General features: G+C 51.8%; 7 protein-coding genes across 7 annotated transcripts; 3 read left to right on the plus strand and 4 right to left on the minus strand.

The window, feature by feature from the left end:
• Positions 1–276: 276 nt before the first annotated feature.
• SETTUDRAFT_165899 (uncharacterized protein) lies at positions 277–1,802 on the minus strand. The gene has a single exon (XM_008032702.1). It carries the CDS (start codon positions 1,763–1,765, stop codon positions 335–337), a length of 1,431 nt encoding a protein of 476 aa, XP_008030893.1. The 5' UTR covers positions 1,766–1,802; the 3' UTR covers positions 277–334.
• Positions 1,803–2,059: 257 nt separating this feature from the next.
• SETTUDRAFT_157349 (uncharacterized protein) lies at positions 2,060–7,230 on the plus strand (the record flags this gene model as incomplete). The annotated part of the gene is made up of 2 exons (XM_008032703.1): positions 2,060–2,294; positions 2,345–7,230. The coding sequence occupies 2 exons, from the start codon at positions 2,060–2,062 to the stop codon at positions 7,228–7,230; spliced, it is 5,121 nt and encodes a 1,706-aa protein (XP_008030894.1).
• Positions 7,231–7,880: 650 nt separating this feature from the next.
• On the minus strand, positions 7,881–9,208 carry SETTUDRAFT_44341 (uncharacterized protein; the record flags this gene model as incomplete). The annotated part of the gene is made up of 1 exon (XM_008032529.1): positions 7,881–9,208. One exon carries the CDS (start codon positions 9,206–9,208, stop codon positions 8,363–8,365), a length of 846 nt encoding a protein of 281 aa, XP_008030720.1. The 3' UTR covers positions 7,881–8,362.
• Positions 9,209–11,725: 2,517 nt separating this feature from the next.
• SETTUDRAFT_35258 (uncharacterized protein) lies at positions 11,726–12,292 on the plus strand (the record flags this gene model as incomplete). Its single annotated transcript, XM_008032473.1, has 1 exon — positions 11,726–12,292. The coding sequence occupies one exon, from the start codon at positions 11,726–11,728 to the stop codon at positions 12,290–12,292; it is 567 nt and encodes a 188-aa protein (XP_008030664.1).
• A 657-nt stretch (positions 12,293–12,949) lies between these two features.
• Positions 12,950–13,285, minus strand: SETTUDRAFT_35259 (uncharacterized protein; the record flags this gene model as incomplete). The annotated part of the gene is made up of 1 exon (XM_008032474.1): positions 12,950–13,285. One exon carries the CDS (start codon positions 13,283–13,285, stop codon positions 12,950–12,952), a length of 336 nt encoding a protein of 111 aa, XP_008030665.1.
• Positions 13,286–13,813: 528 nt separating this feature from the next.
• Positions 13,814–14,983, minus strand: SETTUDRAFT_123130 (uncharacterized protein). Its single transcript, XM_008032704.1, has one exon. It carries the CDS (start codon positions 14,972–14,974, stop codon positions 13,964–13,966), a length of 1,011 nt encoding a protein of 336 aa, XP_008030895.1. The 5' UTR covers positions 14,975–14,983; the 3' UTR covers positions 13,814–13,963.
• Positions 14,984–15,245: 262 nt separating this feature from the next.
• On the plus strand, positions 15,246–17,447 carry SETTUDRAFT_123131 (uncharacterized protein). Its single transcript, XM_008032705.1, has 2 exons — positions 15,246–15,286; positions 15,340–17,447. Exon 2 carries the CDS (start codon positions 15,704–15,706, stop codon positions 17,351–17,353), a length of 1,650 nt encoding a protein of 549 aa, XP_008030896.1. The 5' UTR covers positions 15,246–15,286; positions 15,340–15,703; the 3' UTR covers positions 17,354–17,447.
• The last annotated feature ends 277 nt before the right edge of the window (positions 17,448–17,724 follow it).

Raw genomic sequence — 17,724 nt, forward strand, 5'->3', positions numbered from 1 at the left:
GCTGTGCATCCCTGGCATACATGCGCTCCATACTACGTAAACGGCTGCCTTCGCGCCGGGCCAACAACGCATACGCGGCTGCATGCGCAATCATGGCCGGCTCTGAGCTGGCAGCCTAGCAATGGAGGGCGGGTGAGATGCTCGCCGAATAGGCCTGCATCATCTACCCGAGCCCTTGAACCATACTCATCACGCGTGGCCAGCGCAACCATCATCAGGAACGCCTGTGTCAATTTTACTTGATATGCTCCGATGCGACCCCAGGGTATAAACGCCATGCAATGCTACCGCTACACAACAAACGCCCCATGACAACGTGGTGCCATCGGACAACTCAAATCGCCTCACTTTTACCGCCTTTGGAGAGGTATGCCGCCATAGGGTCTGCCGCCATGGTACGCTTCCGGCGATACTCCTCCATCTCCTCTTCATTTGCCTGCCCAGTCATCTCGTCGAGGGCTCGTTTCCGACTCGCCGCATCTGCCTTTGCTTTCTTGGCTTCGTCTGGAGCATTGGGGACATGCTCCTCAAGCGCTTCCTCTTCCTTCCATGCAATCTCCTTTGGAACCTCGTCGAGATCAGCACCCGTTCGCATGCGATCCGCTAACTCAAAGGCTTCCTTGCCTGCCTCGCCCGTGCAGTATGAGTTCTTGACCGTCGAGTGACAGCAAGCAAAGCCCCATTGGAAGTTGGACCACCAGCTGCCCCAGACAGATGTGTGGTTGTTGAGCAGCACGTCCTCTGGGTATTTCGACTTTGCCTTCACCTTTGGTGCGCCCTTGATGGCGCCTCGCTCGTCGTATTCGACATACCGCTCGTTTTCTGTGACGGCCGTCCTGCGCAGTGTGTCGCTGGTGAACTTCTCTTGCGTTCCGTACTTCTCAGCCAGCGCTTTCTTTTTGGCGACCGCTGCCTCTTCAGCCTCTTTGAGTTGTTTCTTCCTCATGACCTCACCAGATGTAGGGTTGGCCTGCAGATGAAGCTTGTTCTTGTCTCCGCGCTCCTGTGTCTCCCACGCGTACCGCTGTGCCTTTTCAAACTCTGCGGCATCTCCAGATGCCTTCATGAAGCCTTCTTCGGCCACCAATTGGGCTGCGCTGTCTGCTGTCGCGCCGCTGTCGACCATGGAACGCGTCTTGGGGTCATATTTGGCCGAATCGAGATCAAGATTGAGAAGGTATTTTGCAGTGTCCTCTCGTAACCGCAGGTTCCGTGTAGATGTGGCCTGCTTCCGCCCCATGTCGGTCTCGGCGTCGTACTTGTCGCCGTCATCCTCGTTGTCCGACTTGTCGCCCTTCTCTGCCTCCTTTGCCTTTTTGCGCATTTCCTCCATGGCGTTGTACTCCTCAATCACCTCCTCGAAGTTGGACGCATCGTACCCGTTCCAGCGGTCGCGTTTCGCATCGAATCCCAACTGAACTTCCTGGACGACCTCATCTGCCTCGATGTTCTTGCCCGTATACTTTGCGCCAGCCTTGCGCGGCCGGCTCAAACAGTCCTTCTTCTTGTGCGTCATGGCTCCGCAGTTCTCGCATGCGCCTTTGCGGAACTTTGTTGCCGCGGGACCGGCTTTCTTGCCGCGATCGTACCATTTTGAGTCTTGTTCCTGCTTCTGGAGACGCTGGTGCTCGAGGTAATCCGTGTTGTCTTCGCCATCTTCGTCGACGGCATAGAAGGGCTTCTTGGAGATGAACGAGGGGATGTATTCGTTGCGCTCTTTGGCGGCAGCGGACACGTCAGGCTTCTTGGGCTGTGAGGGCGGCATCTTTGGTGATGCGGGATGCCGAAGACGTGGTGAGCGATCAGAGAGGTCGGCGGTGGTTGAAGCTTTCCGTCTCCGGCGGCGAAAGTGGAGAGCTAGCGTCGTAGGGCTGCAGCGGCGATCTCAGCTCTCACGGGACCACGCGACTCGCGTTTGTCGTGGACCGCGTCGGCCTCGACACCCTTGCGCCACCAACTATTCAGTAGCGCGCAATCTTCACTTGCGCCTTGGGATGAGCTCGAACAAAATGCACGACTCTTGCTTCCGACACTCTCCCTGCACCCTGGCCGTGTCGTCATGGAGACGTTTCGCTTTCGCCTGAATTGCATCGACAACTACCAGGCGCCGCCCACCGATCTCGACCCTCCTCTCCGCCGCAATCCTGGGCCCGCTGGTAGGTTGGGCGCGCCTCAAGTACCAGTCATTAGAGCATTCGGTGCAACAGAAACGGGACAGAAGGTGTGCGCTCATATTCATGGCGCGCTTCCCTATCTGTATTTGGAGTACAATGGGAGCCTGGACCCAGATGTTGGTATGCGGAACCCATGCTCGACATGGTTTCGCCCTACTGACAATGCGCAGTCAATTCATACATCCTGGACCTCCGCGCTTCAATCGACCATGCCCTTGCCGCCACTTATCGACGCAACGCCTACGATGCAAAATCAATTTACGTTGGCCACATTTCGCTGGTCAAGGGTGTGCCTTTCTTTGGATACAACGTTGGATACAAGGTCTTCCTCAAGGTCTACATGCTCAATCCCATGCACATGACCCGATTTGCCGACCTCCTGCACCAAGGCGCCATCTTGAACAGAGTATTCCAGCCATACGAAAGCCATTTACAGTACCTGCTGCAATGGATGTGCGATTACAACTTGTACGGATGCGACTACATCAATTGCGCCAAAGTGCAGTTCCGAGGGCCTGTTCCTGACAGCGATGAGGTGGACATTACTGTACATAGGTGGCATGATGCCTCCATCCCAGACGAGTTCATGGCGGATGAGGACCAATATCCACGTCAAAGCCACTGTACGCTTGAAGTGGACATTTGTGTCCAAGACATCCTCAATCGGCACGAATTACAATATCGCCCTATTCACCACGATTTTCTAGAGCGATCAAGTCAGATGCTTCACAATCCTGACGACAAGTTTGTACCGTCTATGGCTGGCCTTTGGAGGGACGAAACACGTCGACGAAAACTTCGCATGGGCATTACCGATCCCTCAGGTACTCCGTTTCCTCCCGAAGTGCTCGTGTCCATGTCAGCAGACACGCGAGACACTAAAACTTTTGGATGGATACACGAAGATGAGTATAGGGAGCTCGTTGAGGATTTGATCAAAGAGGAAAAACACGAAAGGGGTGAAGTGAGCTTCGATACATTCGTAAAATCACCTGAAGATCAAGACCGCATCAAGACCGCCGCAGAAAGCATTGAAGATCTATACCCCGAGGTCTTATCTACACAAAGGCTCCCGGATGATGAAAACCAAGATGAATGCGCTGAAGAAGATACCGCCTATGCTTTGGGTGGAGCTGAGCCATCGTCGGACGAGCTAGAACCACCGTTGCGGTATCAGTATGATGATCCTGTCCTGGATGACTGCCATGGCCGAGATCAAGCAGAAATGGAACACCATACTGATACTGAGGAATGCTCGATGGACCCCCTGACCATGTCACTCTTACAAGGCTCTGATGAAATTGTGAAGAACAATGCACTTGTTGACGAAGGCATCGATCTGGTTGATGCCAGCGACGAGGATGAACCATCAAGTTCTATCAGCCCTGATACCATGCGCAAGCGACGCATTGACCCTACTGATGGAGAATACAACAAGCGTCGGCGAACTATGGAAGAAAAGAAAAGCAGCGCCCGACTGATACCGTTTCGTAACGCTGTAGGCAAGGACAACACTGAAATGGCGAGCGAACAGCAGAAGAGTTCCTGGGAAGAGCCACCTCCAGCCGCTCAGGCTTCACAAGCAAGTATCAAAGCACAAGGCCTCGGAGGGCCTACTACATTTTCGTTTCCAGTAGTGAAGCATCCGAATGCACCTGAAACTGTGCATCGCTTGAGCCAGTCAGGTTACTCCAACTCCCAAGAGGGTCCGAAGACACCTGGGCCTAAGCATCTCAACATCAGAGCTTCACAACGGTCTCCCGTAACCCCGTGGACGCATCAAAAGACTTCGCCTATGCTGCTTAGCAGCACTGCGTCAAAGGCTCACTCACAAGCCGCAGATCTAGTAAGGAAGCTGGACCAGTCTTGTCGGCACTCTCGCCTCACAGTATATTACGGCTGTCTACCGCCAGCTGCCGAACTGGTCGAAAGCACGATGATGCATGCTGGGCTCCCGCCTGTGATATACCAAGAGGCTTATTACAGCGACGAGAAAGACGTCCCAGATCGTCCTCGTGAGTATGCGGGCAGGGAATTCAAGTTACAGAGTACAACATTGCCGTACCTTCCTCCATTCGACCCTGTGGGTGCATCACTCGCCAACATCGGAGAGTATCCTCCGGTTGTAATGGATAAGAGAAAACAAGCTGCATCGTATCAAGCAAGATCCAAACGTTGCAGCTTGCGTCATTGGGAACTCTCCAAACCTCCACCCTCCTTCAAGGAAGTACAAGACTGGACCAAACGGCATAAGTTGACAAAGGCCAAAACGAAGACAAAACATCCGCCTGAACCTACACGTCACACGATCGAGTCCGTAAGTCATCTCTCGCAAATCGAAGGTCCAACACAAAAGAATCCACATGGCTTCAAGTATTCGCAAAACCGTAAAACAACTAGCGTGAAGCACCAATCTCAATACATGAGCATCATGAGCTTAGAAGTCCATGTAAATTCTCGAGGATCCCTGGTACCGGATCCAGCCGAGGACGAGATCCAGTGTGTCTTCTGGAGCGTCCAAGGTGAAGAAAACGCGACCACCGACCGGCCACGCAGAGGTATATTATGCTTTTCGGATGAAGATGGCATCGCTATGCGCATCGCCAAGCAGGTTCCAGTAGAGGTTGAATACGAGGAGGATGAGCTGGACCTCCTCAATCGTATAGTCGATATTGTCCGTCAATTCGACCCAGATATCCTCACGGGATATGAAGTGCACAATAGTTCTTGGGGCTACCTCATACAGCGCGCTAGGATGAAGTATGAATACAACTTCTGCGATGAGATTAGCAGGATGAAGTCACCGTCGTATACAAAATCTGGGAAAGAAGCAGATCGCTGGGGCTTTACACACACATCCACTATCCAAGTCACTGGTCGGCACATGATCAATATCTGGAGAGCCATGCGTGGAGAGCTCAACTTGCTGCAATATACTATGGAGAATGTGGTATTCCACCTACTTCACAAGCGTATTCCGCACTACCAGCATTCAGACCTCACCATGTGGTACACAAATGGGAAGCCTCGAGATCTTGCCAAAGTTCTCGACTACTTTCTTACTCGCGTGCAACTGAACCTTGACCTTCTAGAGGCCAACGACATTGTACCGCGTACTAGCGAACAAGCGCGCTTACTTGGCATTGACTTCTTTGCAGTCATCTCTCGAGGCTCGCAGTTCAAAGTAGAGTCCACCATGTTTCGCATTGCAAAGCCGGAAAACTTCATCCTCATCTCGCCAAGCAGGAAGCAGGTGGGTCAACAGAACGCCTTGGAGTGCTTACCTCTGGTTATGGAACCTCAGAGTGCTTTCTACTCGAGCCCAGTACTGGTGCTGGACTTCCAATCGTTATACCCGAGTGTAATGATAGCGTACAACTACTGCTATTCAACCTGTCTTGGACGTGTCGTCAACTGGCGCGGTCGCAACAAGTTGGGCTTTATGGACTTCAGGCGCGAACCACAACTACTCGAGCTGGTCAAGGACCATATCAATATCGCGCCAAATGGAATGATGTACGTCAAACCAGAGATGCGAAAGTCGTTGCTAGCGAAGATGCTTGGTGAAATCTTAGAGACCCGGGTCATGGTCAAGAGTGGAATGAAACAGGACAAGGACGACAGGACACTTCAAAAGTTGCTGAACAACAGGCAGTTGGCGTTGAAGCTTCTGGCCAACGTCACCTATGGCTATACATCCGCCTCCTTCTCGGGGCGCATGCCATGCTCTGAAATTGCCGACAGCATTGTTCAAACTGGCCGCGAGACGCTTGAGAAGGCCATTGCAATCATCCACGCTACAGAAAAATGGGGTGCCGAAGTGGTCTATGGAGACACAGACTCGCTCTTCATCCATCTCAAAGGGCGCACAAAGGACCAAGCGTTTACTATCGGCGAGGAGATTGCTGCTGCCATCACCGCTGCGAATCCGCGACCGATCAAGCTCAAATTCGAGAAGGTGTACCATCCTTGCGTATTAATCGCCAAAAAACGCTACGTCGGCTTCAAGTACGAGCACAGAAACCAGAAAGAGCCAGAATTTGACGCAAAAGGCATCGAAACCGTTCGTCGAGACGGCACACCGGCAGAACAGAAGATTGAGGAAAAGGCGCTGAAACTTCTTTTCCGAACCGCAGACCTCAGCCAAGTAAAACGCTACTTCCAAGAACAATGCTCGAAGATTATGGAAGGCCGCATCAGCATTCAAGACTTTCTCTTTGCCAAAGAAGTTAAGCTAGGTACCTACTCCGACAAAGGCCATGCACCACCTGGTGCCCTCATCGCTACAAAACGGATGCTCGTCGACCCGCGTGCAGAGCCCCAGTATGGCGAACGAGTTCCCTACGTCGTTATCACCGGCGCGCCAGGATCCCGACTCATCGACCGCTGCGTGAGCCCAGAGACGCTACTCCAAAATGACCATATCGAGCTCGACGCAGAGTACTACATCTCCAAGAACCTCATCCCACCCCTTGAACGCATCTTCAACCTGGTGGGTGCCAATGTCCGGCAGTGGTACGACGAGATGCCCAAGATCCAACGCATACGCAACATTTCCATTCCCGTCGCCCCGAAACACGATACTACCAATGCCTTCTTTGGAGGAGGCGGCGGCAACTCCTCTCGGAAAACACTGGAAAGCTACATGAGATCCTCAAACTGTCTTGTCTGCCGTGCAAAACTGACTCCTCCCCCGTCCACATCGTTCCTCAGCGCCTACGCCATGCTGCCACTCTGCGCAAAGTGCGTCAAGCGCCCAGCACACTCGCTCCTAGCGCTCAAATACCGCATCTGGACCAGCGAGACGAGGGTAAACGAAGTAGAAGCCATGTGCAGACGATGCGCGAATCTAGCATGGAACGAAGAGATCCGGTGCGATAGCCGCGATTGTCCGGTTTTTTATTCCAGAGTCAAGGAGAAGAGCCGTTTGGCGGCTTTGAAAGATAGTGTGGAGCCTGTGATTGCGATCATGGAGAATGCGGATGAGGATGATGGGCCTGTGGGTGAAGTGGAGAGCGGAGGGCGTAGGCTGAGGGATGAGCATCTTGCGTGGTGATTTTGAAGGCGGCGTCACGTATCACGTATACCATGGGCTCAACACTTTTGACTTGGCCATGTTATAAATGAAGAGGCTGAACGATTTTACGCGTTGTATGAATAATCAAGAAGTACTGTAAATACTTATTAGTGGAGTTTGCTCCATGCCTTCTTCCCCAGGCCTGAGTCTCCTCGCTGTTTGCTTTACCAAGACATACACTGCCTGCATTGCCGCTGTCATGTATTAGCCGGAGATACTGACAAGATCCCAGAGGCTTAAGATCCAGTAGTAGCCATGATGTTATCTAGAGAAGAAGAAGAAGAAGAAAAGCAACGAAGCCGGTGAGCCAGCAGTTTCAGAACGCGAGAAACGTCTCGTGGATGCTCGTGTATTAACCATAACTTCTACAATCTACAGTCTACTAATGAAAAAAAACGCCCTTCTAGACTATTTGAGAGAGCAGAAACAGGGAAAAGATTAGGAAGGAGAAACAATGGTCGAATGCGACTCTGTATCATGACAGAAACTCGTGAATGCACGATTTCGGGGAGAAGAAAGCAAGCATGGTGAGGTGTAATGTTGCCCTTACGCCTCGCTCGGCCTCTTTCTCTCCATCTATAATACCCATGATGAGAAGAAGAAGAAGAACGAGAAGATGAAGGAGATGAGGGAATTAGGCCGTACAGTCAGCATCAGCCGTTGTTTGTTTATCTGTTTGTTTGTTTGTTGTGCTGAGATTCGGTAAGGGAAAGAATACTCGAAAAAAAAATCAGAAGAAGAAAATGATTAAGAATAAGAATAAGCAGAATTACAAAATACAAAAGAAAAAGGAAAAAAAAAGAGGCCAAAAGCTCTCTCACGTCCATCCATCCATCTCTTTGTAATATACTTTCCACATGTACAGTCCCGTTTCTTCTAGCGCAATGCACATACATGTCTTCTTTCCCCCATCTCTTTCTTCCTTCTCGTCTCCACATGGCTCTTTAACGAAGCCTCCTCATAGTTTCTATAAAGTGATTTTACACATGCCAACGCAGCGGATTTTGGAAAAAAAATGTCGCTATTTCGTTCTCTTCTTTCCTTTTTTTTGCCCTCGTCTTTAGAATGATAATTGAAAAAAGTAACTATGCAAAGGAAAAAGAAATAGGCTTCACACGACAAAAGCAGGCTGAAGCGGCTGGACAAAAGATCTTTTGGCGGGGGCTTTCGGCACGGTAGCGTAATAGCTGATGTTATTGTTTACATCAAGGATCCGCTGTTGTTTTTGTTTTTGTTGTTGTTGTTGTTGTTGCTGATGTCGTGGCAGTTCAATAGCGCTAGTATGCAAGATTTGGCGGCGGTATGCTTGCTTGTTCCCTGTTGGCGGGTGCGTGACGTGGCGGGCGGTGCCAGCGTCATCATCATCATCATCATCATCATCCGGTTGCTGACTTGTTTTCCAGATTCGGGGACTACTGTCGAGGTTTTTCTCCGCGAGATTCAGGCGCGAGCGGAGTTTATTGACTCTGGCGAGGGCGGCTTCGCGGCGTTGCAAGGGCATTGCTGCGTATTCGGCTGCAGGGCTTGGGCGCCGCCATGTAGGGAGGGTGTTGCTTCTTTTGGCGGCGAATGGCGCCGCGGCTGCGTCTAAGCGATACGAAAGGCCGATTCCGTGGAGTTGGTCGTCGGGATTCAGTGGTGGCGTGGGAGGTGCGGTTGGGAGAAGCTCAGCTGTTGATTTCCTGCTGGAAAGGGGGAATGTGTTTGTCTTGAAGACGGAGAGGAAGCTTTTTGATTCTAGAAGCGTGTCGGAAGTGCTGGTTTCGGAAGTAGTTGAAGATGCCTTGGAACTGGTCGATGGGGTGGGTGAAGGCGGGAAAGTGGAAAAGCGCTGAAAGTATCCCATGGCTGTTGGCGGTGGTGTAGGCGAAGGCGATGTCAAGGTATTCGGGCGTAACGGGTCCAATGCAAGGCGTACCTCATGCAAGATAGCTGTATAGCTGTAGGAAAGACTCATGTTGAGAAATCAATGAGAATATGGGAAAGCTTTGCGCAACCGTGGTGGGAACAAGGTGCATATACATGGTACTTGCTGGCGCGTGCCCCAGACCATGAGCCTTCGCGCCAATAAGCACATTCCGAAACACAGATCGTCATCCCGAACGCTGGTTCCCGTTTTCGTCTAATCTTGCTTTGGCTATTGCCTGAAATGCTTTTTCAAAAGAGCTGGGTGTCGTGTGGATCTCGCCCGGCCATATTACGAGAGATTATTCCCACATAAAGGCGTGGGCTGAATTCAACCACCTTGTACTGTAATTTGCCTTGTGAACTCGAGAGAGAAAAGCAATTTATTGTCTCCATAAGGTTCGGTGGATTTCCGTGCCAATGAAGACATGACCGTTCACCCCTGATGCAAAGCCACAAGGCATCCCGTGTAAAAGGACTTGTGCTGCATCTCCCTTCCATTCCAGATGTTATCCACAGCCACCAATCAAGGGGCCTTGACGGCTGAAATTTGACATGTCCATAGAAACCTCACGGTTGAGTCTGTCAATATTCAGGGAATGTTTTCAAAACATCTAATAACGTCTATTTCTATATAGCCAACACCGCATGTAATAAGTCGCTATGATTTTATATTCTATAATTCTATGGTTTTACGCGAAGCAGGAAGGGTATTACTTGTAACAATACATCGATAAAGTTGAACGTAACAAGACGCTATAGATACTTTTTAATATTGTAAATATAGCAGTACTTGAGTGGATGTGTAGCGCTTTTCTAGACGCTCCACTTCACCAGAAGATCAGCTCGGATAAAGAATAGGTTTGTGTCGATAAACACACCCAGCATCCAAACAACAACCCGCTTCTAATACGGCCATGGTGCAATGTGCAACGTTAGAAGGAAGCGTAACGTACAGCTATAGCTAACGCGAAGGCTTACATGCCATAGAGATACGCTATCGCGCCGCCCTACAGCTCCGCAGACCCGCCGTTGATCCTTCGTCTGTCCTACCGCCTCCCTGTACTTCTCAATTACACCGCAATCAATGCATATACTAAGTAGTGAACGGATATCGCTTTATCTTATTGAGGGAGTACGTCACAAGTTCTGTGGTATGCAAAAGACAAAATAGGCAGATCTCTCACAGCAGGTACAGCAGGAGACAGACATGGCTCACAATTCGGTGACAGGAACAGTTTGGCCGCTCACTGCTAGGCCTGGTGTCAACACATACTTTTAGTCAGTGGTGAAGATGCCTCTGGCTGTAAGGCTGAGCCAGCGCAGTGTTGCCTACAGATTTGCCCTAATTTTTTTTAGCAATTATATTGACTCTAGCTTGCTCCAGACGGTCTTTGATGCGTTCGTACAGAGGCTGCTTTGATGCTTAGTCCTGTGAACATGATTCGTGGCCGTGGTGCTCAATCGGATGCAGTCGATACAGAGACCGTTTCTTTCGTGGAGTTGACGTAGCTTTCCACCGCGCGTTGCTCTGTAACGAGGGATTACATGCTACCACTACTGATAACTACAAGCTACCTATTGATTGGGTATGGTTGGGTCGCTCATCTGCTCCAATCGTGCAACGGCAGAAGTTATTGTTCTCGAAGAAGCTCTGTGTATGCAAGACCATGGTGACTTAACCACGCGCATGTGCACGCTTATCACAGCTGACGTCTGAGCAGGCTGAATTCTGTAGAAATATCACGCTTTATTATCCTTTCGATAAATATGTATTTAAACTATTTCGCAGCCTTTGCAAGGCCACGGGAGCAATAAGTCGTTGCAATGGTAATAAGAATCTATTATCCTAATAAGAATAAGTGATAGCTATATAAGAGAAGTTGTATTTCTAGGTCCCTATCTAGTATTCATGAGTTAAGATTGCTATTCATATTACCTCTAATAATAAGATCATAATTTCATATACAGGCTTTGATAGTGCTACATATGATAAACTAACATAAAAGTCTAAGTAATTATAAACTTACATTACTTACGTTGAAGTACTGTTATTCTGTGAAGCAGTGCGGCTAGGTGGGGACTCGAAAAGATACAAACTCCTCCGTATACCACACTCTTTCAGGCTATACAACCCCGCACCTACGCGTGCGACAACTACCAAAGGATTTATCGAGCTGCATACCCCGCTTTCGACAAGGCCAGTTGTATCATGACAAGAAACCATTCACTGCCTTGTAGCACATTTCCCGTGCTTGGCGTATGTAAGAATGGTGTCACACATGTAGGTGCGCAGCTGTGTGATAAGAAAACTTTGTGTAGTCATTGGTTGTCTCTGCTATCTGCTGTCCTCATTCATCGATAGATTAATATAGTCAGCGGTTGCTTTTTCTCCGTTGGTGGTGCATTGCTGTTGCCGCTGCAGTGGCTTGTTGCTCTGGCTCAACTTAAGTCGTTGCTTCTGCGGGCTTGCAAAGACTGCTACACATAAGTAACAATTTCCAACCAAGTCTGCCCTCTTCCCTCTTCGTGTCTACACTTTCATAGTGATACAATATACATACCAAGTATGAAGGGCATTGAAACAGAAATCATAAACACTACGGAGCGAATCAGTGATTTGGTCGACTGGCTCGTCGTCCGCCATGCACCACCAGTTCCGTACTCGCCAACCATGTACATAGACCTCGAAGGCGTAAACCTCTGCCGTGAAGGATCCATTTCCATCCTTACCCTCCTAATTGATACCGGCATCCCGACCAAACGCGTTTACCTACTCGATGTGCATACGCTGGGCGCACAAGCGTTCAACACTGCCGGTGCCAAACGGACGACGCTAAAAGATATCCTTGAGGACGAAAAGATTCCAAAAGTGTTTTTCGACGTTCGCAACGATTCAGATGCGCTATTTGCGCATTTCAGCGTGGCGTTGCAGGGGGTCGAGGACGTCCAGCTTATGGAGAGTGCAAGCAGAAAGACCACCGGATCCCGGAAATTTTTGAACGGCCTGGCCAAATGCGTTGAGAGCGAATTGCGCGCGTACAATAGCCAACTAGCTTGTTGGAAGCGAGCTAAGGAGAAAGGCGAGCGATTGTACAAGGCGGAATATCGCGGCTCGTATGCCGTGTTCAACTAGCGTCCGATTCCAGAGGATATATTATCTTACTGTGTCGGTGATGTCCGGTACCTCCCTGAGTTGCGGGAGAGATTCAGGAAGCAAAGTTACCAGTGGCGCAACCTCGTCGATGAAGAATCCAAAAAACGCGTCGCAATGTCTCAGCGATCCGACTATCAGCCTCACGGTCCAAACAGGGCGATGGCTCCGTGGAGCCAAGAACAAAATATGCTTTTGGATCAGTGGAATTATGTGCCTCCTTGCAATTACTTCGACCCGTATGATGATTGGGATGATGATTGGAATGATGATTGGGATGATGATTGGGATGATTATTGAGATGATGATTGGGATGGCGGTCCGACCAGTTGCAGGGACATCATCGACGACTCGGACTACGCGCTTTACTATTCAGACTGAGCGTCGTGAACTGGTTATGTACTGAGATCCAGACGTAAACGGTATTTGCCATACGCACGTTGACAGTCGCGATAATTCTGCACCCCACATTATGTAGATCATAACAAACCTAGACATATCGGTACTACGATTGTAAGCACAGAATGACAAATAGGGCGTATAATGAACAACTGCATTCCAACAAACCTACCTCAAGCAACCTAAATTTACCTCAGCGTATAACCCACGTACCAATCACCACCACTCCACTCCACATACTCACCCATAAACATCCTCTTCACCACCATACCTGCCACCAAACCCACACGCAACAACATGCGCATACGCCGGGGGACAATCCCCTAGCGTCTCGGCATACAACGGCAGCGGCTCTCCAGCAGCAGCATCATCCGCCCACTCTTCACTCTCAAACCGAGCAACCAGCAGCTCGGTGCCGCCTGTTTCAGGATCAGGCTGCGCGCGTTCTGCGCGGTCTACTAGGTAGTATGATAGACAGACGAAGATGCCGTTTAGCGAGACTAGCAAGAGGGTGAGAAGAGCGATTTCTGATACCGTTAGCGACAGGTCACGTGTGGGGACTGAAGACGATGGCATTGTGGGGTTGGAGGGTGGTGCGGAAGGCGTACCGTTGGATGGGTATGTTGAACCTAGCGAGGTTTGTGGATTAGGTGTGGAGAATTAAGTGCGCTTGAGGGGTTTGGAGGATTTTTAGTGATCTGGGGGTAGAGCATTGTGTGAGTATGCTGTAGGTTCAGGATCTACGAAGGCGGGACAGTGATGTTTGACAGTGCAAGGCGTAGTCCATGTTGGTTGCAGCGTTGTATGCTAGACACTGTTCCCATTGGGGCTATGAGTTAGCAAATCTTAATTCCTAAGAACAAGGTCGAATAGATGGTACCTTTGGGTCACAAAGAGACTTGAAGCACTCGGTCAACTCTTGGGCAATTCAGTTCCCCATGTCTATCAAGCTAGTACTAGTTAGGTTTAGTTGCAGATGGAAACTGCACCTCATCTGTCAGAACCAAAGTAGTCTGCTATGCGCTCTGTCCTGGAAAAGTATCTTTTCATAGCAGAGCACTTCATTCATAGCTAACTAGAATGCGTAGGGATAGCCGTAGAGGGGATCTTCTAACTTGCATTGTCCATCATGTCTTTGTCAATGCAAGAGTGACAGTCTAATCATCCGCTTCAAATGCGGTCCTACCTTTTGTATCGTGAGTGATGTTACATGATATCAAAACATAAAGTACGTGTACATTGCATTGGCTGTCATCAGCCCCATCCCCACAATGTCTTGATGGTATCGCCAAACGTGGCTTGGCCAGCTTCTCTCCTCTTCATACGAGCCACACGTTCTTCTATGAAAGTCTGCTCCAGCTGTTTCGCGACACCGTTCTGGGCTCTCAGCTCGCCAGCCACGGCCATCCTCTCGATTTCGCGCTCCTCGGGCGTCAGAGCCTCGAGCTTCTTCTCGTACTCTTTCCGTGCTTCTGGCTTGATTTGCGCCCAAACTTCATTTTCGTCTGCAATACTCAGGTTGCCAGGCTCTGCTGCAGATACAGTCTTGGTAGTGGGGGACGGGCCACCCATTGCTTGGGCAATGTTGCTTTTTGACAAGACGCTTTCGAATTGGGGCATTGGGCGGCCTTCTGCCTTTGCCTTTTCCATTTCGGCCTCTTGCTGCAGCATGCGCTGGTACAGCTTGTCGGCGTGCATTTGTATGCGCTCATCCTCCTCGGGGGTGCGCGCATCCATGGTCATGTAGCCCAGGGCCTTCAAAAACTTGGACTGCAGATCGTAGCAGCGGTTGAACTTGCGCGACTCGTCTGCGCACAGTGTGCCCTTGGACCACCATGTCTTGGGCCGTCGGAAGCATTCGAATTGCTCCATGTACTCCAGCGCGCAGTTCTCCATTGCTATTCGGCCAATTGAGGCCTTGCGGTCGTTGTACGCATCGACTAGGTCCCGTAACCGGTCTTGCTCCGACTTTCCACGGTCGTTGAGGACGTCTTGGGGCGTGTAGTTTTTCCAGAGATGGGCATAGCGTCCATCTTGGAATTGAGACTGCGGGGGGACCCTGGGCTTCGGGGGTTCGGTCTGTTCCTGGGTTTGCGGCGAGGGCGATGTGGGTGCTTGTGCCTGTGCAGGCTTCTCTTTGGGCGGCGCAGATGGTAGTAGAGGCTTGGGGCCCGTGGGGGCTTCCTTTGTGAGGAATTCGCGGAGAGAGGGATCGAGGTTGTCTTGGCTGCCTGCGCTGCTGCTGCTACTCCACAGCCAGCCCATGTTGGAAGACGGCCAATGCTGCTGTGGTGGTGTTGCGAAGTGGGCAGCGAATGGAATTGCTGCGGGGGTGACCAAGTCCGAGCGCTGTGCCATGGGCTGAGTAGCGCGTCGGCCCTCACAACACTGCCGGTGATGCACCACGACGACGACGCGACCAGCGCAGGCGTGCCCCCCGTAATTGCTACACAACCCCCATCGTTATGGCGCCAGTCGGTATGTATCCTGCGAAAACGCTGCTTGTGTTTCCCGGGTTTGCGCTCACCGTCTTGCAGATCGCCGCGAACATCGCCAACAGCGCGTGCGCGGTGCTGGGTAACATGGCCCTGGTGGCATCCAATCAAGCATACAGGCGCTGACACTCGCAGCCCTTCTTCAGTCCAGGCATCCTTTGGCTTCAGTTTTGGCGCTCTCGGTGCGCCTCCCACCAAACGAGCCTCGCTTCCTCCTCAGCCATCCCCCCGTAAAACGCCAGTCCAGAGCACACCAAAGAGCACAAATGGCTCGGCACAGCGTCCCAGGAGCGCGTCGCTTCAGCGCAGTACCGCATCCAAACGCACGAGCACGCCAAAAGACAACACAGTGACCCCGCAGCTGGGCAAGAGAAAGCGGGGCTCGCCAAATGCGCAGCCAGACGCGGCCGTGGGAGAAGAAGACGAGCTCAGCCCCGACCGCGATGAGGTTGCGCGCTCGGCCGAGAAGGCCAGGAGAGTTGTGGGCACCGCCTCGCCCATGCAGCAAGAGCAGGACAACGGGCCAGACGAGCTTTCTGTGCTGGACGAGGGCACCAGCAGCGTGCGCGAGACGGTATTTGCCAGGTCTACCGTGATGAAGCGGACACCCCCTCAAGCAACGGTACAACAGCGCGCGTCCCCAGGTAGCGTCACCCAACATACGCCAACCGCAGGCGCAAATGGAGCCACGTCAGCAAGGTCACGGCGCTCGACATCAAGACGATCCAAGTCGACTGATCCGGTCCCCGCAACGCCCAGCCTACTTCCAAGCGGGCAGCCGAGAAAGTCTTTGGCTACCCGCAACAAGACCAGCCCCAATACGCCAGCTGCAGCGCCAACCGAAGCTGGGAGTGAAGATGAGCTTTCTCCACAAGCGGCTGTAGCTACGCCGCGTGTAGTTGGGAGCCAGATGCCGTCACAGCAAACGCCACAGGAAGAGACGGACATGGCTATCGACGAGCTATCTCCGCAGGTGGAACCTACTCAGATATCCCCAACAAGATCGGAGCCAACCATTACGCAAACACCGAACGAAGACTCTATGGAGCAGGTTAGCGCACCACAGTCGATCAAGCGTGCACGCGGCAGACCGCGACGAGTGATTGAAGAGGACGTAGAAGAGGGAACCCCAATAGCCGCTTCAGCTAAACACACAAGTCCGAGACGCAATGAAGAGACTAGGGTTCAAGAGAGCGAGGCGCAAGACACACCAGTCACACGCAAGCCAACACAGAAGAAGAAGAAGAAGCAAGGCTCCATGGGCGAGACCGCCGACGGAGAAGTTGATGGTGTTTCTCCTGCTCATGGAGAAGCGCAACGTGCAAAACAGAAAACCACCGTGGAAACATGGAGCACGCGCGAAGCCTCGGCTGACGACGAGGACCCTGCGCCGGAAGAGGACGACCAAGTGGAGCCCGCGCCTCGGGCTGTGGCGAAGCGATGTTCCCCTACCCTGGCACAGCGGGTCAAGCCATCGACGGAAAAGCCACCTCGTAAACGTCAAAAGTACACTGGGCCGACGCATACCATTTCAGTGATGCGCATCAAGGGCTCGACGGTCCGGGGCATCACCGCGGCAGACATCACGCGCTCGATTCTAGAAGAGAATATCGACCATCGTCTCAGACGCATGGCAGGAAAGCTGCAAAACGCCCAAGATGCCGACAGGCGAAAGGAGCTCCGGAGCGAAATCAACCTCTCCATCACTTTCAAGGAGAGCCTAAGCGAGAAGCTGATGGATCTACAAGACGCCAACGACGTGCTAAGCTCAAACTTCCACAAGATGAAGCTCTTGCGGCGTGCTAACGCCGACGTGCGCAAGGAGATGCTTGCTCTCCAGAACAGTCGGCAGGAGATTGCCCTGGAGCAAGACGACATCCAGACACAGTACCACGCTGAGAAGGCCGAGGTGGACAGGCGGAATCAGCTCAGCGACAGCATGTTTGCGATTGAGGCCGCGGTCAAGAAGGGCCGCGAAAAGGCGCGCAAAGAGGGCAGAGAAGAGGAGGGTCCAGACCTCCCGCTAAGCATGCTGCTAGAGAAGGTAGCCGGGGCGGTGGGCTCACGTAGCGGTGGACTGTTGGCCAACGTCAAGGGCTTCAACGGGCTTCTGGAACGGGCTGCAGGCTGGCTGGAGGGGAGGGCGTGATGGATGGTCGACGGCGATGTCTAGCGTGGCGGCGGCGTTTGGCACTTGAGTGCTTTCGGACACGATACCCGGCATACTGGCCACGCTCGAAAATGGAGTGCTTCTTGTGCCCTCTCTCTCTCTCTCTCGCACAACGCTAGAGCCATGGTGGTGAGACTGACAGGCGACGGGCTGCAGTGATGACCACAAGTGCGAGCAGGGCTGGCAGCGGACGTGGTCCACGACGATATACAAGTGGCGCGTGCTGCCTGTTTTGGGACTAGCGGCCGCCGTTGGGGATGATGGGCCTTCTCCGCACTGCCGTCGTCATGGTGCATCTCAGCAAAACCGGGACTGCCGAGCCAATGCCAATACATGACTAGGTCCCATAC

This window comes from Exserohilum turcica, assembly GCF_000359705.1.
Source record: "Exserohilum turcica Et28A unplaced genomic scaffold SETTUscaffold_8, whole genome shotgun sequence".
Classification (NCBI taxonomy): Eukaryota; Fungi; Ascomycota; class Dothideomycetes; order Pleosporales; family Pleosporaceae; genus Exserohilum; species Exserohilum turcicum.